We start from the raw sequence: 26,006 nt of genomic DNA on the forward strand, positions 1-26,006 counted from the left end.
ACGTTAAACCCTTAAGGGGTTTTATGGAAGAGGTGGAGAACTTGTTCGTTAAGAGTTCGCGATGAAGAACTTGTCCATTGAGAATTCGTGTCAAGGTGGAGATTGTTAGAATTAAGTGACCCAAATCCTTATTTAAATAAAATACAGTGGTAAAATAAAATAAAAGAAGAATCCATATAGAATCACACTTCTTTTATTTTATTTTAGAATAAGGTTTTTTAAACCTTATTAAGTTCTATCTATTTGATATTGATTAGAATAAGGTGTTTCATGCTTACTAGAATATGGCTTCACAAGCCTATAAATAGACATAGTCTATTCCTCTTGTAATAATTCGAATTCGACATAGTGAATTTTCTTCCCCTCTGCTTATGATTTTTTTCCCGAAAGGGTTTTCACGTAAAAATTTGTGTTTCTTTATTTTATTTTATTTTTCACAGCTTGTAATAACCTTAGTTAATTGCTGAAGATGAAATGTCTCACATAGGCATTCGAATAGACACAATACTGCCTGTAAATTTCGTTTTAAGTCATTCATGTAAAAAAAACTTTTGCTTGAAATTAAATTTGATTATGTGAGAATATTTCTCTCTTGAGTTCTTAAGAACAAACAAACTAAACTTATCATGGCTTATTGTTTTGTGGCGTTTTTCTTTCTTTTCTATACCTTCGATTCTTTTTCCTTTCATAAACAACGGGTCGGGCTCTATTTGAATTTAATTCTTGTTTCCAATTATTTGTTGTATAGAAAACGGGTCACGTTCTATAGCATTAGTTCTTTTCTCGTACAAGTTGTTGAATCAATGATTCCTATCTTATTTTCTTTAGTAACAAGTACCTATTTAATTCATATATGTTAAAATTATAATAAAATATTGAAGAAATTTATTTTATAAGGCTTAATACCATACCTTAAGTTGATATATTGGTGATGAAGTTTTTTTATTTTAAACGAAGTTAATAATATGTAACGTGCATTGTTTATTTTAAAAATATTAATTTAAAATATGTGATAATAGTTTACCAAATAATTATTATGATTAGTATAAATAATTTGAGCATGCCACAAATTTAAATAGGTGGGCAAAGTCTCTTTCTAGCTAAATGCCTTGAGTACTGTTTCCCAAAACTCCCATCTCTCCTTCCCAAATGAAGCTACATGCAATGGAGGCTTCTCCTCGTAGAAACCATTTTCAGCCAAAAATTCAATTCGTAGAATCCTAAATTTTTATGTATAAATAATAAAAAATATAAAAAATTAAAACTAAAATACATAAATGTGTGTTATATCTCTACCCGATTTGAACACGTGGCATTATGAGAAGCTACCTAAAAATCACTCATGAATGGCCCTCCGCCTCTCATCACCTAGTTGGTCATTAGATGAATCGCCACCCGAATAGACCACTCGCTATATTACTATCCGCTTGAGGATCATTGTGGCATAACAACCTTATATTACCTCAATAAGAAGAATGTCCGAGCAATACAACGATTGACGATAATTAATGTGTAATTAACTTGCCACTTGGCCAACCACAAGGACATGGCTTCTTCTCCTCTCTACCTCCTTACACTTTTCTAGCTCGCCTGTTGTTTAGAAGAATCAACATCTATTACACCACCATCTTTTTAATTTTATTTCCTCCCCTAGTTCCCAGTATCACAATACTCAACAATATTAGAAGAAAATTATACATCCCCAATATGAGATTCATCAATCTACTTCTTAAACTTTAAATAAAAATTAGATATTAAAAAAAAAAGACTACATTCTCCTATGAAAATAATTTCCGATTTTGAGAGGCACCAAGTGGAATCTAGAATGGGTGAAAGTTGAACAAGCCAACAACTGTAAAGTTTTCTCCTCTCTTACCAACTATGCCCAATCAAGCAATGAATATTTTAATCCAATTTAATTGGGTGCCCTTTTGTATACAATAAGCTTGTAGCTAAAGGGTTCTTTTCACCATTTTCATCAAAAAAATTGACTAATAATTCAAAATTAAAGAATTAAAGAATAACGAAACCAAATTATTCCTTGCCTTCATTACGATTATAGTGCCTGCAACCTTTAATTTACTGCTTTTTGCAAATAAGCCCTCACAAGTTAATTTATATTCTGACTTATTGAGAATCGAGTTATTGTTTAATTCATACATGTTAAAATTATAATAAAATTTTGAAGAAATTTAATATCATATTTTAAGTTGATATATTGATGGAATTTTTTAATTTAAGCGGAATTAAAAAGATGTCACGTCGCATATTATTTATTTTTAAAATATTAATTTAAAATAAGTGATAAAAGTTTACCAAATAATAATTATTATTATGATTAGTATAAATAATTTGAGCATGCCACAAATTTAAATAGATGGGCAAAGTCTCTTTCTAGCTAAATGCCTTGACTGTTTCCCAAAACTCCCATCTCTCCTTCCCAAATGAAGCTACATGCAATGGAGGCTTCTGGTAGAAACCATTTTCAGCCAAAAATTGTCCTTATTATAATCTTTGTCACCTTAGTTGTTCTCACAGTAATCCCTGTGCTTTACCCTTTGATAGGGTATCCTTTATACGTCTCAAAAGCCTCATCTTCCAGGCCCTTGCCCACCACCGCATACGAGTCTCAACAATCCGAATCCCTGCCTTCGATAAAGATAACCGAAGGAGAGGACTGCGACATATTCTTGGGGGAATGGGTGCCGAACCACCCCGCGCCGTACTACACCAACACGACGTGCTGGGCCATACACGAGCACCAGAACTGCATGAAATATGGAAGGCCTGACACTGAGTTCATGAAATGGAAATGGAAACCTGATGGATGCGAGCTACCTGTGCTGAACCCAGCTCAGTTCCTGGAGATTGTTAGGGGCAAATCTTTGGCCTTTGTTGGTGACTCACTTGGTAGAAACCAAATGCAGTCCTTGATATGCCTCCTTTCAAGAGTAAGCCACTTAATTCTCTACTTTTCCATCTATACTTACTATCTTCATGCAATCCGTTCTTATTTTATGCCGATTTTATGGATTTATATTTAATATACTAAAAATAAAAACTGTTAATATTATTTATTTAAAAAAAAAACTAATAATGTGACATGATTTTAGTATACACTATCAATGCATGATTTTAAAATGGAGAAAAATTGCTAAAACTGATTAATATGTCTTTGTTGAAATTCTAGTGATTAATATTGATTTTAGAGCTGAAACTTTTCTATTTTAACAGTAAATTTGTGAAATAATTGTAAGTGGTCCCTCAACATTTTTGTCCAATCAATTATAGTTAGTAGCAACGTTAGTTTACCTAAGCCACATTAAGTAAATCAAAGATTAGGTAAAATTATGGGGTGGGAAATATGTGGAATCTTTTAGGAACATAGTTGTTCAATTATTAGTTGGCATAGTTAAAAGCATCCATTTTTTTTATGTAAAAGATATGACTTTGATTATGAGTGATCATTTCACATATTATTTTTAAAAATTATCTACTTATAATACATACGCGACAATAATTTATTCCGATCAATGGCACGAGCACATGAATTGTACTAAAATAATATATTTTTCTAAAAACATTGTAGATAAAGTCAAGTTCTCTAACATTATCAAGCTACTAACAAAAGCATAAATGCCAAAAGCTAAAAGCCAACAAGATAATAACTTAGAGAATTTATATGTTTTCAAGCCTTCTTTTTGTTAATTCATTATTTGGGTAATAATGCACAAATATAAAAGTAGTTGGTAAAATCTCATGTGATGGCTTGATGATTAATGGTGTTTACCATTCCATGTATGGCTTGAATTTAAATCGTGCTAATTGCGTGATTGTTCAGGCTTTACCCTATTATTGTAATTAAAAAAAAACATATAACATCAAGTAATTCTTTAACTGTTATTGCTAAATATTTTTAAAGTTAACCTTAATTTTGATTCTAAAAACAAAAACTTAATTATGTTTTTTACTATTTTGGAAATGCTTGGTTGTAAATTGAAGATATTCAGATAATTTGTTTTTTGACAAATTATGGCCACTGAATTGAAGAATTCCCAAACATAAATCATCACTCTTTTGGCCATGTAAATATGATGTTCTTATCTTTGGAAGAAAAATTAAAAAAAAAATTGCCTGTCTTTGTCTCTAATAATTATTAAGATGTTTGGCAACTATCTAGATGGACATTCCAACTAATACCCCAGGAATCTTTCTACAATTATGATGAATTCATCACTATATTTTCATTTAATTTTGATTTTTTTCTAAATTTTAAATAATTTGAAGTTTAGTAAAAACTATTCCTTCAAACATCTCACTGAGTTGGTGAGCCTTATTTTCTATTTATTTTATTAAACTTTTCTTTTTCGTATTTTTTTATTTTATAAAATTATATATATTAGATAAAAAAAATTCCATCTTTAAAGGAAACTAATGAAAAATTATTTTATTTAATATGATATTTATATGGGATTTTAAAAAAAAAATTTACATGAATACGCCAAATTGATATTCAATAATATCACTATAAAACGATTCCACAATGGACCACCAAGTAATAGAATTTTTTTTCAAAAGGAAAAAGCAAAACAAAGAAAATTAAAAGTTTTAATATTTATAAAAATAAAATTTTTAATTTTAATATTTTTAAAATTAATGTTAATTATTTTTTTTATAGTAAAGATAATTATTACAGGCGGCGTATTCCATACAGTTGATGGTAACGTGGGGCTCCTATGTCTGGTATAAGTTTGCTCATAGATCTTAGTTTAGTTTGTTTTGTCGCTAAAACATTGAATTGCATTATTTTGGTCTTATATTCTTTTCTATTCGATAATGTTTTGCTTTGATCCACACCAATAGATTGCTTTTCTTATCTTTTTTAATATTTATATATTTATTAATTTTTTTATTTTTTTATGTAGTACAACTTGAGTCATCTTGTTATTCATTGTTATTAAGATTTTATTAAGATTTTTTAAAAAAAATTTAAATTGATTATTATTTCAGATCGAATATCCCATAGATGTTTCGTATACATCAGACGAGAGATTTAAACGATGGAAATACACATCTTATAATTTCACCCTTGCTTACTTTTCGTCAACATATTTGGTGAAATCAAAAGAAAGAGATGATAATGGTCCGACGCACACCGGCCTTTTCAATCTCTATCTCGATGAGTTTGATGAACAATGGACAACCCAAATCGAAGGATTCGACTACGTAATCATCAACGGCGGCCATTGGTTTTATCGTCCGTCGGTTTTCTATGAAAATCATCAAATTGTTGGGTGTCATTATTGCCTAATTGATAACGTTAAGGACTTGACAAAGTTCTACGGGTACCGAAAAGCATTCAGGACTGCTTTTAGAGCTATTAACAGCTTGGAAAACTTCAAAGGCATAACGTTTTTAAGAACTTTTGCACCACCGCACTTTGAGAATGGATTGTGGAACGAGGGCGGAAACTGCGTAAGAACGAAACCGTTCCGAAGCAAAGAGATAGCATTGGATGGTGACAATTTGGAGTTTTACATGATTCAAATAGAGGAATTCAAACGTGCTCAAAAAGAAGGGAGAAAGAAGGGAAAGAAATATCGGTTAATGGATACGACTCATGCGTCACTTTTGAGACCGGATGGTCATCCGAGCAGATATGGGCATTGGCCTAATGAAAACGTGACATTGTACAACGATTGTGTGCATTGGTGCTTGCCTGGTCCGATTGATAATTGGAATGATTTCTTGCTTCAAATGTTGAAGATGGAAGGAATAAGATCACATCAAGAGAGGCTTATTTCAGGTGGAAAAAGAATGAGATTTAAGTAAAGAATCTGAGTTTTTATTTATTTATTTATTATTATTATTATTTATTTCTAATTCGTCTTTTATTAGTCCTTCTTTTGTTAATTGTACTTTTATATCTATCCATAATTAATGCAAGTTCCCATTGAATATGAGTGAGAAATAATAAAAATTTTCAAGGATGTTGCTAGATGTAGGATGAATAAAATTCGATTCGATCCAAAAAATTCTATAAAAAATTTAAATTTTGAATTACACAATTAGAATTATACGAAAATTCGAATAAGAAAATGTAAAACTATATTGTTTTGATAAATATTTACCTTTTCTAAAGTTAAAACAATTAAGTTAAAAAATAAAATTACGTCGTTGTTTATGTAGTTAAATAATCTTGTACTTCATCTACTAATTAAATAATTGATCCATGTAAACGCAATATTGAATATAAATAATAAGATTCGTTAACTCAACTCGACTTGACTCAAAAACTTTTAACTCGATTCAACAGAATACTCACCTCTAATTAAAAGCAATAAAATGTACTTAAGCATATAACAACGATATGAAGCAAGCAAGTAAAAACCTTAGCCACCCAAACTAAAATATAAAACAATTCCTTTAAAATTAGAAATATTGTAAATTAGTAAGATTAAATTTAAAATTTTCTAGTTGTCTTTTGTATGCACATGTATCTGAACTTCAACTTCAAATTTTTTTTTTTTAACAATCTCAGAATAATTTTTTATCATATATATACTCTTTTTAACACAATATTTAGAGTTATTTATAATCACTCCTCAACTCATAAATAGAAAGATAATACATTTTAGTATACTCGAATTCATATTTTTTTACATTGATAATAAGATTGATGACGACTAAACTAAAACTTAACCAACAAACTTAAAATATATGTTAAACAAAATATGGATGAAAGAAATAAAAGGCGTGTACATATAGACCACATCCCATGCGAAAATCTATCACCTTTCTTATCACCATTCATTGGCCCTCCTTATCCAAAATTTTTTTAATTATAGTGGAATAAAAATGTTAACAAGCTTTGCCATAATTTCGAAAGATATTCCATAACCACTCTCTATATTACCCCTTAATTGACACCCTAGGATTGTTTATATATTATAGGTACCAAAAAGTCTCTCAATTATTTTTCAACAAATTATAGCCCATATCTTCACATTTATTTATTTTTTTCACTTGTATTTTTTTTATAAATTAACTAAAATAATTGGGTTTTTTTTTTCATGATGAGTGAAAAGAATAAAAAACCTTTATAGAAAAAAACAAAAAACAAAAAAACAGAAAGATATTTAGGTCGTATATGAAGACTATGGCCTACTAAAGAAATGTTGATTGGCATTAAGGCTTACCCAAAAGAAAAAATGGTTGCTTGATATATATTTCTGAGCTGCACTCTAAAAATAATTCAAGAAAAGAAGAAGAAGAAGAATATGGGGTTGTTTAAGTATCAATTTGGATATAAAGTTTGCAAGGCTTTGGTGGGTCAAGAGTTTCTTCATCAAAGATTTATTGGATATGATTTGTTCAAAATCATGAATTATTATTTCATTTGTATTCCTCTAAATTAAATTATTTTTTGAGATAAAAGAAGTATGGGGCTACCCTTTTATATATCTATACATATATATATTTATTTATTTGTAATTAATAAATTAAATAAAGATGATTCTCTCGTATTTTTTACTCATTAATAAAGAAGATATTTTATTATTTAACAATTCACATCAATCTTCTCAAAATTTAAATTCACACACCACGTGTTTGTTTTATATATCATGTTGAATTTTATGACAGGATTTTAATTATATCTATTTTTTATAATATAATATCTAAAATTATTTATAGTCTCGCTTTAACTCATAAATAAGAGAATAATACTAATAATGTTCAAAGCTTAATCTGCTAGAAATTAATGTTTTATTAAGATACCATCTGAGATTTGTTTTATAAAGGTAAAGAATAAGGGTTGTGTCTACTTTATGGATGGTGGTTCACTTGACAGCTATGGACATCTCTTTCTTCTTACTATAAATATCAACAAATGTGATCTAAGAATGCGTAATAAATTTTTGTAATAATTTCTTTCTTAATTTATATCAACAAATGTGATCTAAGAATAAATAATAAAATTTTGTAATAATTTCTTTCTTAATTTAGTTTTTATTTATGATGTAAATGGTTTATTAAATATATTTCTAATTAAATTCATGAATTTAAGATATTAGCATGAATGTTGGTTTAAATTCAAGTCGAATCATTAGTGTAATGAATTTGATTTATATAATTAAAGCATAATTTGTTGATATTGTTTTTGATAAGAACAAAAAGGTAAAAAAGGAAGAGCATAGGGGAGTCGTTTCATTGTGATAAAGAACTTAATTATCATTCATGATGATGAAAACCCACTTTTCATCCATATTCTCAATCAAGTTTCCTCCCTACTTTTTTCCTTCAGGCTTCCCCCACACTATGAACTTCCAGCTCATTCAATTCTTCACAATGGAAAAAACTCTCGACAAAACAGTTTCCATTAAAGCTTTCCTTCTAACCCTTTCACTCATCTTCATCAGTTCAATCCCTCTAAGCCTTTTGAAAACTTCCCGTTCACGATTCTCATTGCCATTGCCATTCCCATTTCCCAGTAGCTCAGAGAAAAAATGTGATGTTTTTACTGGGAAATGGGTGCCTTATCCGCAAGGTCCTTATTACAGTAACGAAACGTGTCGGCTGATCGTCGACCAACAAAACTGCATCAAGTTTGGGAGACCAGACACAGAGTTCATGAAATGGAGGTGGAAACCACATGATTGTGAGCTGCCCCTGTTTGATGCTGCTCAGTTCTTGGAGATTGTCAGAGGGAAATCAATGGCTTTTGTTGGTGATTCTGTTGGAAGGAACCAAATGGAATCACTAGTGTGCCTCTTAGCTCATGTAAGTTGGACCGGACCGAACCATTTCGGGTTTTTTATTCTTACATAACTGAACTGCGCAACATGTGTATCTTTCAGGAAGCATATCCATTGGATATATCTCGCAACTCTTCAGCAGATGTAAACTATTTCAAGCGTTGGTTCTATGCTGATTACAATTTCACCTTAGCTGCATTTTGGTCACCGTTTTTGGTTAAATCCGGAGGTGCACACATTAATGGACATTCCATCAATGGCCTCATCAGTCTTTACCTCGATGAACCCGATGAAGCATGGACGAACGAGATCGAGAAATTCGACTACGTTATCGTATCGGTCGGACAATGGTTCTTCCGACCGCTGCTGTTCTACGAGGCTGGTCGGCTTCTTGGATGTCATATATGTAATCAAAACAACATTACAAGTTTTTCCAAGTACTATGCATACAAAATGGCATTCAGAACAGCTTTCAGAACTCTTTTGACCCTTAAAAACTACACCGGGGTGACGTTTTTACGGACGTTTTTGGCGTCGCATTTCGAGAACGGAGATTGGGATAAGGGAGGGAACTGTCCTAGAACAAAGCCATTTACAAGCAATGAAATGAAGTTACAAGAGTTCAATAAGGAGTTTTACTGGGTTCAAGTTGAGGAATTGAGAGAAGCAGAGGAAAAAGGGAAGAAAATTGGGTTAACATTTGAGTTGATGAACACAACTGAAATCATGTGGATGAGACCAGATGGACATCCAAATGGTTATGGACATTCCATGATTAAGAATGCCAGTGTGTATGATTGTGTTCATTGGTGTTTGCCTGGCCCCATTGATACATTGAATGAGTTTTTGCTTTATTTGATGAAGAAAGAGGTCCTCCTACAGTTGAAAGCAAAGTTGATGAGAAATGCCTGATCAAATTTACATTCAATATTATTATTCAAATATATATATATATAAAAGATTTGTGGATTTGAGATTATGTTTGAAATCATATCTGTAAAAGCTTATTGATTCATGATACCCGTTATTCTGACCCAACTCGTTTTTCAATTTTATTTATATTTAAAATTTCAATTTTACATAATTACTAAATAAATAAAAATGTATTTTTAAAAAAATCACAGAAGAAATAAAATATATACATAAACAAGTTTAAATTACTGATTTCACAAATTCGGACTTGTTTGAAAAAATTTAAGACCCATATTTGTATGGTGTTAATATCATTCATAGCACTAGCTCGATCCCAATTCGACCCATGAATATCTCTCTACCTGATCCAGTACAACAATTAATCATTAAGCCAATAACAGAGCAATTGAAACGATGCAATGTACAACATGTGTGTTCTATACACAATTTTCAGGTAAAAAAACAGTATTATATTACAATAACAAGAATACATCGTTTTCTGTATGTGGAAAAACATTACGATAACGATTAGAGTAATCCCGATGATGTTCTTTAAAATGAAATCCTGATGAAGACCAAGATGTGTAAAGCTAAAATGTAGAGCACGAAAGCCGATCTCAGTAGCATGAGCCTTTGTTGATTCTCACTCCGGCCACCAGTGTAATAAGGAAGCTTGGGATTATAATCAACAGAAAAATCCGAAGAGGACCCCCTATCGGAAGAACCTCTTCCGAATCGATTCCGGGCAGCAGTTGCCTCAGCATTACTACTTTCTAGCTTTGTCCACAAACCGCTCAACCTCTCTAGTTCTTTCTCTTTCAAATGTATTTCACCGATAAGACCCTCAGCTTGTGCCTAAAACATTTAAAATGTTCCTTTCTGAAAATGACATCATAATAGAAGCCTATGCCAACACCACAAAGACAATTTAAAACAATCTTCTTTTAGGACAATGACCAAAAAAAGAATGTTAACGTGATGGAGAATACACATTACACGGAAAGCAACAAAAAGCCAAAAATATTGTTCCAAAGCACCTCAGTTATGATCATTAATTGCGGAAAGAAGGGCATTAAAACAACTTTTCTTTTTTGCAATAATGAAGTTAATCTTAATGGAGAAGACATATTAAAAGGAAAGCTAAGCAAACCCAACATTTTTCAATTCCAATGCACCTCAGTTATGAGCATGAAGAGCAAGCAGCCTACTTGGGGTATATGATCAATGGCTGAAAGCTTATACTGACTCCCAGGCATAACCTTTTTTATACATATGATTCAATCTACTCTAAATTTTATATGATAAATTAAATAACTAACCTGCTTTGCAGCTAGTTGCTCGATTAGGCTGTGAAGTTGTTTATCTAATGCCTTCTCTCTTTGAGCTGCATAACAGAAATTGATTAGTGAAAACCTATGTCAGACGACACAGTTCAGAGCGTCAGATAAGAATATGTATCTGGCACGAGTATATTCAATTTTATCCAAGTTTCTTTCATTTATTTAGAGGGTCCTTGAAGGATTATATCCCAATGCCTACACCTGAATATGTGTCAGACATAGATTTCTTATGTATTTATTCAATTTATCTTCCGCTTTTCTTTTCTTTTTTCTTTTTTTTTTCTCTATTCAAACAATAAAAGAATTCACTTTTCATCATTCTAACAAGATTGCAATAATGATCTAAACTAATTCCCTTCAAACCTTGCCCGTGTAGGAACTACAAAATCCCATGGAAACTTCAAATCAAGAATTTAAACCAAGTTCAACCAGAGCTTAGAAAAAAGTAAAACTCTGGTATTGCTTCGGAATAATGGGTTCTTTACAGCTGATTACTTTCATTCTAGAAATGCATTAACAACACTAGGATACAAGCAAAACAAATTTTTTCCAACTTCATTTGTTACATATTCCACATAGTACATCTTTTCTGCTATATCCAATAAAACATGTGGTTTTAATTTAAGTGAGGAACATCAAAGTTTTATCCTTTAAGAACCAGAAAAGAAAAATTTAGAAGGAAAAAAACAACAAATTTAAAGGCATGCTGAAGCATGCAATGATTGAAAAAATATCATATGATACAACAAGGTAGAATATAGTCTCATTGAAATTTATGAGTTGTTGTGAGCTCATAAAGGAAGTACTAAAAGGTCTCTGATGTAAGGTACCTGGAGAAAGCTGCTTCGATGCTTTATTCTGAATACTTTCCCATTTATTCTCTAAATCTTTAACTGTCTCTTCCATTGAGATCTGAGAATATTACGGATCTTTCATCAGCAAAACAAAATGCCAAGCAGCAGCAACTTAACTAAAGTACTTATTTGAAAACAGGAAAATGAATTAATGCAGTGTGTAAAACCAGAAGAGAGATATAATGGACCAATTCGTTTTTCTTCTTCTCTAACTTGTCTAGTATCGCAGATTTTTTTGAAGCTTCGGCATTGGATTCATCTTCTGCACTCATTGTGGATTCAACCACAGAGTCAGCCGATTTTCTAGAATGGCTGGCATGAAAGTTAGTCTCAGCATCTTCTAGTTCAGCTCTCAGATTCTTCTCGATTTCATCCATCTCCTATAAAAGAAAATCCAAAGAAGATCTAAGATGTCATAAGAAGATAAACTGATGAAGGATTGATATATGCTAGTTAAGGGATAAGTAATCCAGGGTTTTATATTAATGGGTTTAATTGCAGCCTTATGTAGATTAGGCCATTTCAAAATATGTTTAGGTTATTTCCTTTCTAAGTACTAGATTTTAGGAATATGTTTAGGTTATTTCCTTTCTAAGTACTAGGTTTTAGGCTCATATTCTGGATTCTGTGTTATTTTTATCTTAGGTTTTAGGCTTATAACTTTCTTAATTATTTGCAAATTCATGGATATGCAAGATCTCTAAGACAATGTCTTGGGAATTTGAAATTCATCCGTTTAGACTCTATCAAATGCATGATTGTATCAAATCTTAGCTAGCTTTTAGATAATATTTAACTTCATTTCTCACAATTTCCATTAATGAATCAAATTTAAATCGATCATCTCAGAACTCATTTTTCTGAACAGCATATCTACTCGGTGCACTTGCTCTGTAAACTAAAGATACTTTAGCATGATTGTAAGGAATCCTACAATATTATTTACTTCTAAAAGGGTATTAAGTATAATTTGATGAATAATATAGCATTCATGAACGAAACATGAAAAACAAGTTTTGGGACCTTCGGCCTGACCTTTAACTTGGAACGAAGCATATCTGCTTCCTGCACCTTCTCGTGTATTTTACCATCACAATCTGATATAGCATTTTCATATGCAGTGTTTTCCTGTTGCAACGTCTCCTCTCGCAATTGGGCCTGGTCATAAGAAGTGCCAAATGATTAGTAGGAAAAGGAAAATATATCCATGGATCAAAACGAGCTGAGAAACAAAGAAGTAGCCTCAACATCAGTGCTAAAAACAATGGTATTGAGTCAAAGTCATTTTTTTCTTCACTCCTATAGTCCTATGTACATTATCCACTGACAGAGATAAGATCACAACCTAAGAAATGAAATTCTTAATGCAGCCTCTATTCTATATTATTCAATGTCACATCTCAGAAGCTATCATAAAGCTACAGCAAATGTCAGAAAAAGAAATGCTACAAAGCAGCAACAATTTTGCATAAATAAATTAATCAAAATTTCCGTAAGGAATGTATTGGACATAACAATTGGACAAAGTATGAGCGGAAGATACATGTACCTATCAAATATGAATTGTTTTTTCACGTATTTAGATACAATACAAAAAATAAAAATAAAAATAAAAATCAAAGAATCACAACTTAAGAAAATAATAAGTACCCAGAAAAGAATTCAAATGAAAAACGTATACCCAGATCAGAAAATGAAATTAAGAATAGAAAATAAAATCTCAATCCCCAAAAGGAAAAGGGAAAATACCTGCTCACGGGTAGAAGAGTGAGCGTTGAGTTGGAGAGCAAGGGCGGCATTGGAAGCGAGGGAGTGGGCGTGAAGATGAGGGAGGCGTTGGGAGATGTCAGGAGGAGGCAACCTGAGACGTAGATCTTGGATCAGACGGGTGAGAGAGGAAGCCTTTCGATCCAATTCTTGCACGTATTGTTGCTGCTCTGGGGAGAAAATTAATGGGATATTGTTGAAGTCATCGTCTTGGTTGCTGTTGCCGCCGTGGCCTCCGACTACGTCCGCCGCCCATGCTAACAATCCCGCCATATTTCTTTTGTTCTCGAAGTTTTTCAGGCTTTCTGGTTTAGGACTTGGGTTCGCATCGCAATCCTTTTGTGTTATGTTTCTCCTGTTTGCCCCAAAATATGACAATCAATATCAATATGGGTAAACTACACGTAAGATGAGTAAGCTATTAGTAACTTTAACTTTTACCCATTCAACTTCAAATAGTTACTGTTAGACTTGTCTTTCATTTTCTATTTGTATGGTATATATTAATTAAAGTTTTTTTTAATTAACTTCAATTTTTGATATGTTATTTTATTAGTTGATGAGTATTAATTTACTATATCGATCATCAAATCATCACTCGAAACTCATTAATCAAACTTTAAAAAAAATGACTTCAATAAAATTTAAAAATAGTTCAGTAACTTAAATAAATTTTTTTGAATAATTCAAAATTCAATAATTATTTTGTAATTTTTTTAAAGTTAAATAACCAAATCATAAACTTATTAATAATTTAGTGACCTCAAAATAAAATTTACCCAATATTATCTATATCTAAAAATTCAAATATATATCTATATATACAAAAATGAGAACGTAAAAGTTTAAAAGAAAAATACACTTTCCTTAAAAAAAAAATACACTTAACATTGCAATTTGAAGAGAATATTGGTTAGATAAATATAATTATAATTTTTTGAAAAAGATGCATTAGAGTTTTTCGATTAAGAAAATCCTCACCCTTTAAGGCTAAATAAAAAAATACATTAAAGTTTGCATTTATTTTTTTCAATTTTATGTGAAAATTATTAAATATAAAATACATTAAATTTTGGTAAAAAAGATCTTTTCAATTTCGAAAGTTAAAAGAGATTAATTTTTTTTAGAAAAGAAAATTCTCCACTATCATAACAGTATTTATTTGTTTCAATAATTTTACAAAATGATTTTTAAATTAAATAATTTAAACTACAATTTGAGGAAAATAAAATAGATGAGTGGTTGAGGTTGAATAGGAGTCGATGTGTAGATAAGGTTAAAATAATCTTTCAAATTTTTTACAAAAATTAAGTAATCTTTTCTAAGAAAAAATGTATTTATTAAGTAAATTAATTAATTGTTTCGGTTGTTCTTATTTCGTTCCTAACCATTAAATCAACTATAATGATGGTTCACATCATTAGTTTTAACGTCACATTATCACATCAATTAAAAAATATAAAAATGATAAAAAATTTATTAATGAATCAAATAAATTTAAATATCAGTTTATTTATATTCATTTTAATTGTTAATGTCTTTTATAGTTTTTTTCTATGGAAATATTACGATTCACTATATTAATATAATCACAATTGGCATAAGTTCAAGGCTCACAACATGTATGTGTTTATTTTTTTTTTGTTAAATAAAAAGTCTAAAATACTTTTGAATAATATAATTTACTTTAATTACAAAAAAAATATTTCTATAATTTTTCTAATTGAATCTCGTGACACTAACTCAATTAAGAATTTAAATAAACTCATCAACATTGCAAACGTTGAAGAAAATCCCTTTCTTTGCAAACGTTGCTTTCTTCATTCCCTTCAACATTGGGGTTACAATTTGCATATAAATAAACCACTATGTGCTTTGATTGGCAAAGACACATAATCATTTGATTAAATTTTAAACCGGTGAAGCTAAAAGTACCTTGCTCATTACCATGTATTGATGGTATGGGCCCATCGCTATTACTAATTGAGCATTTCACATTCTATTTAGGCCTTGCCTCACCATGCCTGTCCCTTTGTCTAATTTCTTGCCTACAAATCTAAGTCTCCCAGCATTAAAAGTCAACATCCTTCTTTGGTTATTCTCTTTTTCACGTATTCAATTTTTACATATTTAACTCATCAACATTATTATCTTCCTATAATTTCATCTAACCCCAAATCTTGATCTCCTACGTTATTTTTGGTTGAGTTTTCAAATTCCAAAAGTCCTTATCTCCCAAGTTGTCGTTGCACCTTACACACACTGATTGACTGCCAATCTTACGTCTTGTCCATTTTCTTCTTAGCCTTCAATATCTTTCTAGACTATCAGTGAATGACATCCTTATATAACACGACTATGACAATCACATTCTAATCAAACATTCTATAAGCCATCATATTCAACTCTTTAAAAGTTATCATCAATTTAAATTTTTTAAACAACCAGGCATTTTAAACCCACACAAATTGTCATCCTCAAAAATCTCCATCTTGTAATCTATCTTGATGACTTCTACAATTGAATCTCTTATCACTTTAAGGATACTTTGTTTATACATAACACCAAACAATCCGGCAAATGAATTCAAACAAATACATTATAGGGAAAATCTTATGACATAAAAAATAAATGAGTTCATGATTGAACATTTAAATATTGTCCATACACCACCAATACCTTTTTGGTAAAACTTTTGTGTAATATTCTAACAATTGAAACTTAACCATATAATAGTCATTTTCTATATCCATTAGTTGTTTTATTTGCAAAGGATCCCCCAACGTATATATCTTATTCAATAGTGCATTTAATAAAATTTTCATGCCCAATAACTTAGATGATCATTCACTTAAACCTGATTTTCCCCATAGTGTATAAACTTTTAAAAAAACTAGATAGACAGGATTCACTAAAAATTCTCAGTTGATCTCATCATCATCCATCCCCTTTGAAGATTTTTCCATGTTGCTCAATTTTCCCATTAACCTTATCTCTCAAAAAAATTTGTTCCCCCATAAACAGTATCCTTTTGGAGAGCCCTCCTACTTCCTCCACCTAGTATGGCAATGACGGAGACAACTTTGTTATCCATTTTATCCTTTATTTTTTTTATTTTTGTAATACTTCTCTTTCCCTCTTTTGAGAAATTTATTCTTTACATTTTGTTCAATGTTTTATTTTGAAAGACCAAAAAAATAACATAAAACTTTAGGATTTAAAGTTTTTACTATTTTAAGTTAAATATATATATATATAAAAAGAAAGGGAGCTTAAATGCTTGCATCTATTCCTCCTTATCATCGATGTCAAAATAAGGAACTTGGCCTTTTCACATCAATGTTCATATTAACCTATAAAATATTAAAAAAATATATATTTGCTTTGGTTGGTCACTGCTTAAAAAATTGTTAAAAGAAATCACGTGAACAAGTGGCAATGTATTACAATTTTGTTAAAAGACAAGAAGTTGCTAGCGATTAACATCAATTTATCCTTACTTGTAGGGTCAGTTTAGCAATATTTTTAAAGAGTATGTTTGAAATAAAAAAATATTTTTCAAGGTAAAAGGTATTTTTTAAAGAAAAAGTGTTTTTAAAAATAAAAAAATTTAACTTTTTTAGATACGTTTTTTTTTTAAATTTCAAAAATGTTTCTTAAAAATATTGCTAAACTAAGCTTTAATATTTGATATTATGTATAACCCTTTCTCGCTTTTAAACTAAGTCTTAATCAGCTCGAAAGCCTATATGGTTTAATGAAAAGGGGAAAATAATAGTCTAATTTAAAGAAAATAAAGTTACTTGGCTTGAAATTGAAGTTAGAAGCAGACCAACTTCCATCATTAGCTCAACAAACCTCTAAACCTTCCTGCTGAGTAAAAAGTTATGTATATAATTTAATAAAATATTTATTTTATTTAAAATGACAAATAATATAAAATAAATCTATTTAATAATACAAAGTTCTCATGATGTGATTTTGTTTATTGTAACACAGCATATTCATTATTCAACACAAACATGGGCGGTTGGAAGTGAGAATTGGGATCTTCAATTAGTCCATTTTTCTCAGCGCTGACTTATTACTATGTATCATTTTAATTATATCATAGTGTAAATAATTTCATGTTCTAAATTCCTTTCCTTTTCTCACGTTTAAATTTTGATGAGTATATTTCACTTAAGGAGGTAATTTTTTAAAAAAAAATTATAATTTTATTTTATCTAATACACATGATTCCATTAAAAGAGAAACACAAAAACTTTAAAATTAATTTTTATTTAATTTAATATATATTTATTTTATTAAAAATAATTAGAATTTTTTGGGTAATAAATAGTAACCATAAACGCGATTACAAAGTTAAAAAAAAACACTATTAACGGACATTAAGCAATAATTAAATTGCTAGCATTTTAAATAAAATTCTTCTATTTTTAAATTCTCTCATAACTGACATTTTGATTCAAAGATAAATTATAAATAAGATATCTAAAAAAAATTAAATAAAATTTTATGAATTTTAATTTTTAAAAATTTAAATATAATTGAAGGACAGATGCTGCTCTCTCAACCACACTTATGAAATTAAATTTTTTTATCATTAACCTGTCAAATAATTATCAATTATATATGTTTTAATTTATTTATGCTTTTTTACTCATGCTATACATGAGTTGGTTGTATGTTTAAATTTAAATATCTTACATTTTTTTTGTTAAAAATTGGGTACAAAATTTAAATATTCAAATTTAAATATGTTATTTTCTTTGTTAAAAATTGAATAGATAATTAAAATTGCAACCGTATTTAAAATTTTAAAAATGAAAAGATACTTTAAAATTTTAAAGTTAAAAAATTTCATAATTTTTCTAAAATATGTATTAAATTATGTGCTAGTTTTATTTGGAAAAATGTTTTTAATTAAATTTATACTTTTAACATTAATTTGGACATGAAACTTCAAATATTAAATACAAATGTGAAATATTGTAAAAATATTATCTACCAATTTCAAATATTTAAACAAATCTTCAAAAATTCTCAATATTTTTTAACTAATTTAATAACTTAATATTAATATTCAAATATATAAATTTAATTTAAAATTATATGTTTAAAAATATATTCTAGATTTTATAATTAAAAATGTAAAATTTAAATTCAATTAAAAATGCAATTTATGAAAATTGATTTAAAATTTAATTTTAACATGATGTTTTAAAATGTTTTAATATTAGAATAATAAAAGTATAATAATAATATTTTTGACAAAATAATAAACATTTAAATAAATTTGTGTAAAGAGTATTCGTTTTTTCAAATATTCTGAAATTTTAGTTAAAACATATGTTGGGTCAACATTAAAAAGCATATAAATAAATATATTAAAACATTAAAAAATTCATGTTAGTTAAAACATAAAAGTAAAGGGAATTACTCAAAAAAAAAAAAGCGAAACTGAAAATGAAAGGGATAAATAGGCAAAAGTTTATTTTTTAAAATAAAAATTTGGTTATTTAATTAATTATAGATAATAAAAATTTGGTTTTAAATTTTGAAGTTTAATTATTTAAATAGATCATTTTAAATATTTGATTATTCAAATTTATTTTTTTGCATAATATTATTTAAGATAATATAAATATATAATAAACATTTTTAAATTTATTTGAAATAATGATAATATCTAATTAACATATAAATTACTTAATTTAAGAAAATACTTCTTTTAAAAATGTGATAAATAAATTTTAAACTTTTTTATGTCAAAACCAAAATTTAAAATAGATAATATATAAATATTTAAGCTAAATCAAATGGATAAAATATCTAATTAACTACTATTTAATTTTTTTTAAAAAAAATTCTGATCATCTAATTAAATATTAAATATAATAATTATTTTTAAATACCATTTTAAATTTCAAAAAATCTAATAATATATTCATCATAAAACTAATTGAAACGCGGAAAAGGGAAAGCTAAATAAATGAGTGTTTATATCCCAACATGGCTTTGGAAGATACTCCTTTTTGTCTTTACATAGGTTTTTCCAACTCATAGGTAAAATTCATTCCAATAAGTTTCGTCTATATTTGATGTATAGATTCATTAGTTGAAAGTAAAATGATACATCATCATCAAAATGTCAAAAAAAATATTGAAAGATTTGAAAATAAATATAAAAATACTAAATTTGAAATTTAAAAATCGAAAACTTAAATTTAAATTTTATAACTAGAAAGAAAAAAATAATTATATTTAATATTTAATAAAGCTAATATTATTTATTTAATCTATTTTTTCAATATTTTTTATTTTACACAAATGATAATATATTATTTTATTATTAATTGATAGTACATGTGGCCTATACATCACTTATGAATTAAATATAATTATTAAAGTTGTAATATTTGAAATCTCCCAGCTTAAATTATAATATAACAATAATTAAAAAATTTACATTTTATTTATTTAAATACTTATTTTAAATTGTCAACATAAAATATTTAAAATTAATTAAAATAATATAATTTAGCCTTTGCGAAAGCTTTAAAAAAGATTTCGATATCCTTTTTTAAAATATAATTAAAAATATAATAATCAATTGGTTGGAAAAACCTGACCAATAACGAAGCTCAAACTTAAAAAAATCATTGTTAAGTATTATGAATAAAAAAACATAAATATTTGATTTCCACCAGTTGAAATTTTTAATCAAATTAAGCTATTAGACCCTATGCTTTGCATAACCTGTAAATTTAGTATTTTTATTTTAATTTGATTAATTTTAATCCTTATATTTTTTGAATTTTAAATTTTTTGTTCGGACCAAACAGTAGTAGTTAAATATGTTTGATTAAAATTTTCTATTAGTTTTGTATTATGCATAAAGTTGTAGATTTACTCTATTTAAATTATTTTTAATTGCTATATTTTTTAATTCCAAAATTTCAGTCTTTATGAAAATAGCAACTGTTAATAAAAATAGTAAGTTGACATACCATTACATATGCAATAATATATTTATCATATTAAATTTTAAAAATAAAAAAATTTAACTTCGTGAATTTAACAACTATCATTTGGTCAAGACTAAAACTTCAGAATAGTACAAGGACTGAAAATGATTAAATTAAAATATAAGAACTAAATTCATAATTTAGGTATACTAGAAGGACTAATATCAAAATTTAACCATTCCTTTTTGAAAAGGGCGATAATGGGGCCAAGAAAAGAATGGTGTAGATACAGGGTTTGATGATGGTTGAGGGCAGGGGCATTAAGCCTGAAAAGAAAAAAAGGAAAGAATATTAAGTAAACAGCTAAGAAAGAGACAGTGCTTGGGTAGGCTCTCATACATGTGATGAAAGACACGATTGACTCACTATTTCACTCCCTATTCCAAGTTGCCCCCACGTTTCCTCTGCACCATTTGTGGGCTCTCTTCTCTTCTTCTCTCCCCAAAACACGCTCTCTCTCTCCCCCTCCCTCTCTACACATTTCCTTTCAAAAAAAGAAGCAAGGGACAGCCTTTTCCTTTTTCTTTTCAACTTTTCTTTTGTTTTCTTGCTACTAATCAACACCTCCATCTCGGGAGCTTTTCAAGATTCCAATTTTCTTCACTTCTTGGAGAGCTAGGTAAGCATTTCTACTCTTTCCAGCTTCTTGGGTTTTTTCCCTCAGTGTTCATCCATATGGTAATCTTGCATTTTGCTTATTAACAGTTGCTTTTGTCGTTCTGTGGAAGTGAGAGCTCAGTCTACTGATGTGAATTTTTGAGATTGGCAATTTGGGTGTTGGCTTTTGGAGGATTTTAAACTCTGGGTTTTCCTCATTTCTTGTTTAAGTTTGGGTTTTTAGAGGTTGTTGGAGTACGGAATTGACTTGATTGGGTTTTATTTCTTTTGCCTGAGACTGACTTGTTGAGACATTTTCTATTGCCAATTTTTTGGAGTTTTATTTTTATTTTAGCTACGGAAGTTTGAATACACGTTTGAAGGCTTGAATTTTGGCATTTTGTGTTGTGGAAAAGATGAGTGATTAGTGGATTCTCCATAGGAGACTTGAATTTTATAAATGGATATGAAAGTGTAGGGAATATATTAGGCTTGATCATTTATAGAAATATGACTTCAGTTTTACCTTCTGTAATTCCACCAACTTCTAATGATATCCCACCGCCACCGTCGTCTCCTACCTTGTCCTCTAATTCCTCAACCACTTCGCCTTCCCCTACTTCATCTCAGCCTAATCAAACTACTGATCCCCCACCATCACCCTCAAATTCCTCAACTCCACCCCCTGAATCCTCTTCAGCTGTCCCTACAGCTCCTCCTCCATCACCACCTCTGTCTCCACCATCGGCATTGACCCCACCACCAGTTTTGCCTCCACCATCGACCCCAGCTTCACCTCCTCCGTCCCCTCCAGCTTCCCCACCTCCATCACTGCCGACATCTCCGCCACCTTCAGCTCCTGATGCTCCTCCGCCCTCCGATAATTCACCACCCTCTCCGGTTTTATCTCCACCAACACAATCCAGTGCTTCTCCTCCTCCACAAGCTGCACAGCCACCTCCTGTTGCAGCTTCACCTCCACCTGCTGTCATTTTAAGTTCACCACCACCCCCTGATAATGTTCCAACACCGCCTGCCTCAAAGTCTCCACCTTCACCATTAGCAACACCACCACCGGAAAGCTCTTCCTCGCCTCCTAGGCTTACACCTCCACCACCCAGTTCTAAGACTGCTCCCGCTCCTGCCACAACTTCTCCCTCAACACCCACATTATCATCCCCTCCTCCTTCAGTTCCATCTACCTCCTCACCACCTACAATTTCATCTCCGGAAACCCCAAATACTACTGGAAGTCCTAGTTCATTGCCCTCAATTCCAACCGAGAAACCAACTGCAAGGCCAACTAATGGTACCAATGGATCTGAAAATGCGGCATCCTCTGGTAAGAGTGGTTTAGGCACAGGAGGGTCTGTGGCAATCGGCATTGGTGTTGGGTTTATAGTGCTCAGTCTTCTTGTGATGGCTGTGTGGTTTGCAAAAAAACGAAAAAGGAAGAGTGCTGGAACGAAAATTGGGTATGCCATGCCTTCTCCATTTGCCTCTTCTCAAAATTCAGGTATATGGTTGAAACATTGCTTATCTACAAGAGTTTATGCATATTATGTGTAAACATGCCATGTTTTTGACAAGTGAAATAACCTTTTTTATCTTAAATTATCACTTGCCAAAGATTTAAATTCGAGATAGGATAAATTTTGTTTCCGGCTTGTGCAAATTATGTTTCAATTCCTTTTGGATATTACTTCAATTATGCCCTATAATGTACTTGCATTGCACCGCAGATTCAGCCTTTTTGAGGCCCCAGTCTCCACTTAAACTGGTGGTAGGAAGTGGTTCTAGTGGTGGTTTTTATTCACCGTCAGACCCTGGTGGGGTCAATAGTTCCAGGTCATGGTTTACATATGAAGAGCTAATCCAGGCAACAGATGGATTTTCGGAACGTAATCTTTTGGGTGAAGGTGGATTTGGTTGTGTATACAAAGGTATCCTTACAGATGGTAGAGAAGTGGCTGTAAAGCAGCTAAAAATTGGTGGTGGGCAGGGAGAGCGGGAGTTCAGAGCAGAAGTTGAGATCATTAGCCGAGTACATCATCGCCATTTGGTTTCACTCGTGGGGTACTGTATATCTGAGCATCAAAGATTGCTTGTCTATGATTATGTCCCGAACAATACCCTTCATTACCATCTCCATGGTAAGACATCTTCCATGCATTCTCTGGTTATGACGAAGTTGGATATAATTTTAAGTTCAAAGGTCAAAATAGTTTGCATGAATATTAATATGGTTCAAATTAAATTGATATCATGGATATTTATACCAACTCGGTGAGAGGATTCCTGTCTTTTAGCTTCTTTGGATTTGAACCACTTGAGCATCTGTACTTAAGTTGGGAAGCTCCATATTTTCCCGACTAACACTTTCATACACACAATCATCCCCTATACAGATTGGATTGAAGATAATGTTTTAGTTTTGTGCACTTTTATGGAATTTTGTAGGTAGAGGCAGGCCGGTTATGGATTGGGCTCTTCGAGTCAAGGTTGCTGCCGGAGCTGCTCGCGGGATAGCTTACCTCCATGAAGACTGTAATCTTTTGTTCTTTCTTCTTTTCTTTGTCGTACTTTGAAACCCTGACATATGCTGCAAACTATTTAATAATATGAAGAAAAAACAACAGTAGATTAAACACCTAAACCATTAATTTGCTATGCTATAAAAGTAATATGTACTTCAAATCCTATAAAATTGATATGTTCCTTTGATCAGGTCATCCTCGCATCATTCATAGGGACATCAAGTCATCAAATATTCTTCTTGACAGGAATTTTGAGGCTCAGGTATTCCCTTTTCTACAAATATAAAGTTTTACCAGCATCATTATTTTGATCTTGAATTGCTTCTTGACGGTGCTTATGAATAACATAACAGGTTTGTTAACTTGAGATTTATGCACTACTTTTAGAATTTACAAATTGTACTCTTCCTTAGGACCTGCATTGGGATTTTCTGTCTTGCAATTCAGGTTTCGGATTTTGGGCTTGCAAAATTAGCATTGGATTCAAATACCCATGTAACCACACGTGTGATGGGAACCTTTGGGTAAGTTAGCATTAGACATTGTTTGATAAATTGAAAAATTAATTACTGATTCTCAATCGTTAAAATCATACTATATTACTGGAAATTAAATACTGAATATTCAGGTTTTTTCTGATAAATGGATTTGTTCTTTTTTAGATATATGGCTCCAGAGTATGCAACAAGTGGCAAGTTAACTGAAAAATCCGATGTTTATTCCTTTGGTGTTGTTCTCTTGGAGTTAATTACCGGGCGCAAACCTGTTGATGATTCTCAGCCGTTAGGTGACGAGAGCCTGGTTGAATGGGTAAAAGGCTATTCCGCTATGTTTTCTTGTGTTTTCAAAAGTTTTTTCTTGTTTTAACATGCCTTTTGCTTTGGCTTTCTTCGTAAGTTTTAGCTTATTATACTGTTAGAATCTTCAAGAAATTTGATTTTCGTCTGAATAAAATCTGAGGTTGCAGTCTAATATTGTATGACCTTGATTGTCTGTTCATAACAGAATCTGTGGCAATGTTCCAATTTCAAACATATAATATGATTCAAACTTGTTACTCAGGCTCGACCTTTGCTTGCTGAAGCAATTGAACATCAAGACTTTGATATGTTGGTGGATCCGAGGCTGGAAAAGAACTACATGGGTCATGAAATGTTTCGAATGATTGAGGCAGCTGCTGCTTGTGTGCGACATTCAGCTGCTAAAAGGCCTAGAATGAGTCAGGTAAATAGATTTAAGTACTAAGGAACTATTTTGAGAATCATTAGAGGGTCATGTCTTATGTCAAAAAATATGTTGGATCATACTAGTACTCAAAACAAAATGGGGGAATCCGAGTAACAAAAGTAAGAAACTTGCGTGTTTATGTGTGTTCTTCCACATTTATTTCTTAGGTGGTGAGAGCTCTAGACTCACTGGACGAGTCATCGGATCTCACAAACGGAATGAAACCTGGCCAAAGTGAAGTCTACGATTCAGCACAACAATCTGCACAAATCAGAATGTTCCAAAGGCTAGCATTTGGCAGTCAAGACTACAGTTCGAGTTTCTTTAATCACTCTCAAAGCAGTTGGAGGAGTCGAGACGATGGTAGTCAAGGTAGCTGGAAGAGTCGAGATAATGGGAATCCAAGTGGCGGCTGGAGTCGAGAACAAAGGGATAGAGATTACAGGAATCCGAGCGGTGGCTGGAGTCGAGAACAAAGGGATAGAGAGTATGGGAATCCGAGCGGTCGCTGGGGCCAAGAGCAAAGGGATCGGATGTCTTGAATGCACCTCTAATGTAAAGCAAATCGGATGAGTTTCCAATGCTTTACCATTACATGAGAGAGTTTAAAGGGGGATGTCTTGACTCTAAATTTTGGATAAGATTCATTGATTATGATCATTGGATCAGATCATTTGATGTGTAATATTGTTAATTTTTAACCCTTTTTTTTCCCTCTTTTTCCTTCATTATTTTTTTAATGAAAAAAGCTTATATTTTTCCCTGTAAGAATGCATTTATTTTCTATGTTTTAGAACTATTCATATATAATTCTCCTTGTATTTATATTTATTAACAATTCAATATAAGTTTCTTTTATTGGAATGTAAATTTAATTAGCACATTATCCTTTGCTTTGTTTACTTGTAATATAAGATTTTATTATTTGGTCCATATAATCTTAAATATGATTTTTTTTACATAATTTGTGTTTCTTTTATTATTT

General features: G+C 30.6%; 4 protein-coding genes across 5 annotated transcripts; 3 read left to right on the forward strand and 1 right to left on the reverse strand.

Annotated features, from left to right (window-relative positions):
* The first annotated feature begins 2,242 nt into the window (after positions 1-2,242).
* Positions 2,243-5,958, forward strand: LOC107895416 (protein trichome birefringence-like 19). The gene is made up of 2 exons (XM_016820704.2): positions 2,243-2,951; positions 5,011-5,958. Exons 1-2 carry the CDS (start codon positions 2,445-2,447, stop codon positions 5,830-5,832), a joined length of 1,329 nt encoding a protein of 442 aa, XP_016676193.1. The 5' UTR covers positions 2,243-2,444; the 3' UTR covers positions 5,833-5,958.
* A 1,950-nt stretch (positions 5,959-7,908) lies between these two features.
* On the forward strand, positions 7,909-9,794 carry LOC107895406 (protein trichome birefringence-like 19). The gene is made up of 2 exons (XM_016820695.2): positions 7,909-8,781; positions 8,859-9,794. Exons 1-2 carry the CDS (start codon positions 8,239-8,241, stop codon positions 9,666-9,668), a joined length of 1,353 nt encoding a protein of 450 aa, XP_016676184.2. The 5' UTR covers positions 7,909-8,238; the 3' UTR covers positions 9,669-9,794.
* Positions 9,795-10,054: 260 nt separating this feature from the next.
* On the reverse strand, positions 10,055-14,026 carry LOC107895392 (spindle pole body component 110). 2 transcript variants are annotated; one of them, XM_016820687.2, is made up of 6 exons: positions 13,612-14,026; positions 12,898-13,020; positions 12,051-12,242; positions 11,839-11,920; positions 10,988-11,052; positions 10,055-10,523 (listed from the first exon to the last, which is right to left on the reverse strand). In XM_016820687.2, exons 1-6 carry the CDS (start codon positions 13,900-13,902, stop codon positions 10,221-10,223), a joined length of 1,056 nt encoding a protein of 351 aa, XP_016676176.2. In that variant the 5' UTR covers positions 13,903-14,026; the 3' UTR covers positions 10,055-10,220. The 2 variants fall into 2 exon arrangements, with proteins under 2 accessions (XP_016676176.2, XP_016676171.2); XM_016820682.2 differs by having other exon boundaries at positions 12,030-12,242; positions 13,612-14,019.
* A 6,958-nt stretch (positions 14,027-20,984) lies between these two features.
* On the forward strand, positions 20,985-25,891 carry LOC107895373 (proline-rich receptor-like protein kinase PERK8). Its single transcript, XM_016820673.2, has 9 exons — positions 20,985-21,279; positions 21,366-22,773; positions 23,000-23,410; positions 23,718-23,804; positions 23,986-24,056; positions 24,242-24,318; positions 24,457-24,604; positions 24,857-25,018; positions 25,189-25,891. The coding sequence occupies exons 2-9, from the start codon at positions 21,768-21,770 to the stop codon at positions 25,561-25,563; spliced, it is 2,337 nt and encodes a 778-aa protein (XP_016676162.2). The 5' UTR covers positions 20,985-21,279; positions 21,366-21,767; the 3' UTR covers positions 25,564-25,891.
* Positions 25,892-26,006: the final 115 nt, after the last annotated feature.

The sequence above is a fragment of the Gossypium hirsutum genome, chromosome A11, assembly GCF_007990345.1.
Source record: "Gossypium hirsutum isolate 1008001.06 chromosome A11, Gossypium_hirsutum_v2.1, whole genome shotgun sequence".
NCBI classification, from domain to species: Eukaryota; Viridiplantae; Streptophyta; class Magnoliopsida; order Malvales; family Malvaceae; genus Gossypium; species Gossypium hirsutum.

Bases quoted from the DNA above. Each gene is read 5' to 3' on its own strand.
- LOC107895416 (XM_016820704.2), top strand. From the start codon at position 2,445: ATGAAGCTACATGCAATGGAGGCTTCTGGTAGAAACCATTTTCAGCCA. The intron at 2,952-5,010 runs GTAAGCCACTTA...TTATTATTTCAG, and splicing joins TGATATGCCTCCTTTCAAGA to ATCGAATATCCCATAGATGT.
- LOC107895406 (XM_016820695.2), top strand. From the start codon at position 8,239: ATGATGATGAAAACCCACTTTTCATCCATATTCTCAATCAAGTTTCCT. The intron at 8,782-8,858 runs GTAAGTTGGACC...TGTATCTTTCAG, and splicing joins TAGTGTGCCTCTTAGCTCAT to GAAGCATATCCATTGGATAT.
- LOC107895392 (XM_016820682.2), bottom strand. From the start codon at position 13,902: ATGGCGGGATTGTTAGCATGGGCGGCGGACGTAGTCGGAGGCCACGGC. The intron at 11,921-12,029 runs GTTTTACACACT...TAATATTCTCAG, and splicing joins TCCATTATATCTCTCTTCTG to ATCTCAATGGAAGAGACAGT. The intron at 10,524-10,987 runs GTTAGTTATTTA...TAAATGTTTTAG, and splicing joins AGCAACTAGCTGCAAAGCAG to GCACAAGCTGAGGGTCTTAT.
- LOC107895373 (XM_016820673.2), top strand. From the start codon at position 21,768: ATGACTTCAGTTTTACCTTCTGTAATTCCACCAACTTCTAATGATATC. The intron at 23,805-23,985 runs GTAATCTTTTGT...TCCTTTGATCAG, and splicing joins AGCTTACCTCCATGAAGACT to GTCATCCTCGCATCATTCAT. The intron at 24,605-24,856 runs GTAAAAGGCTAT...CTTGTTACTCAG, and splicing joins ACGAGAGCCTGGTTGAATGG to GCTCGACCTTTGCTTGCTGA.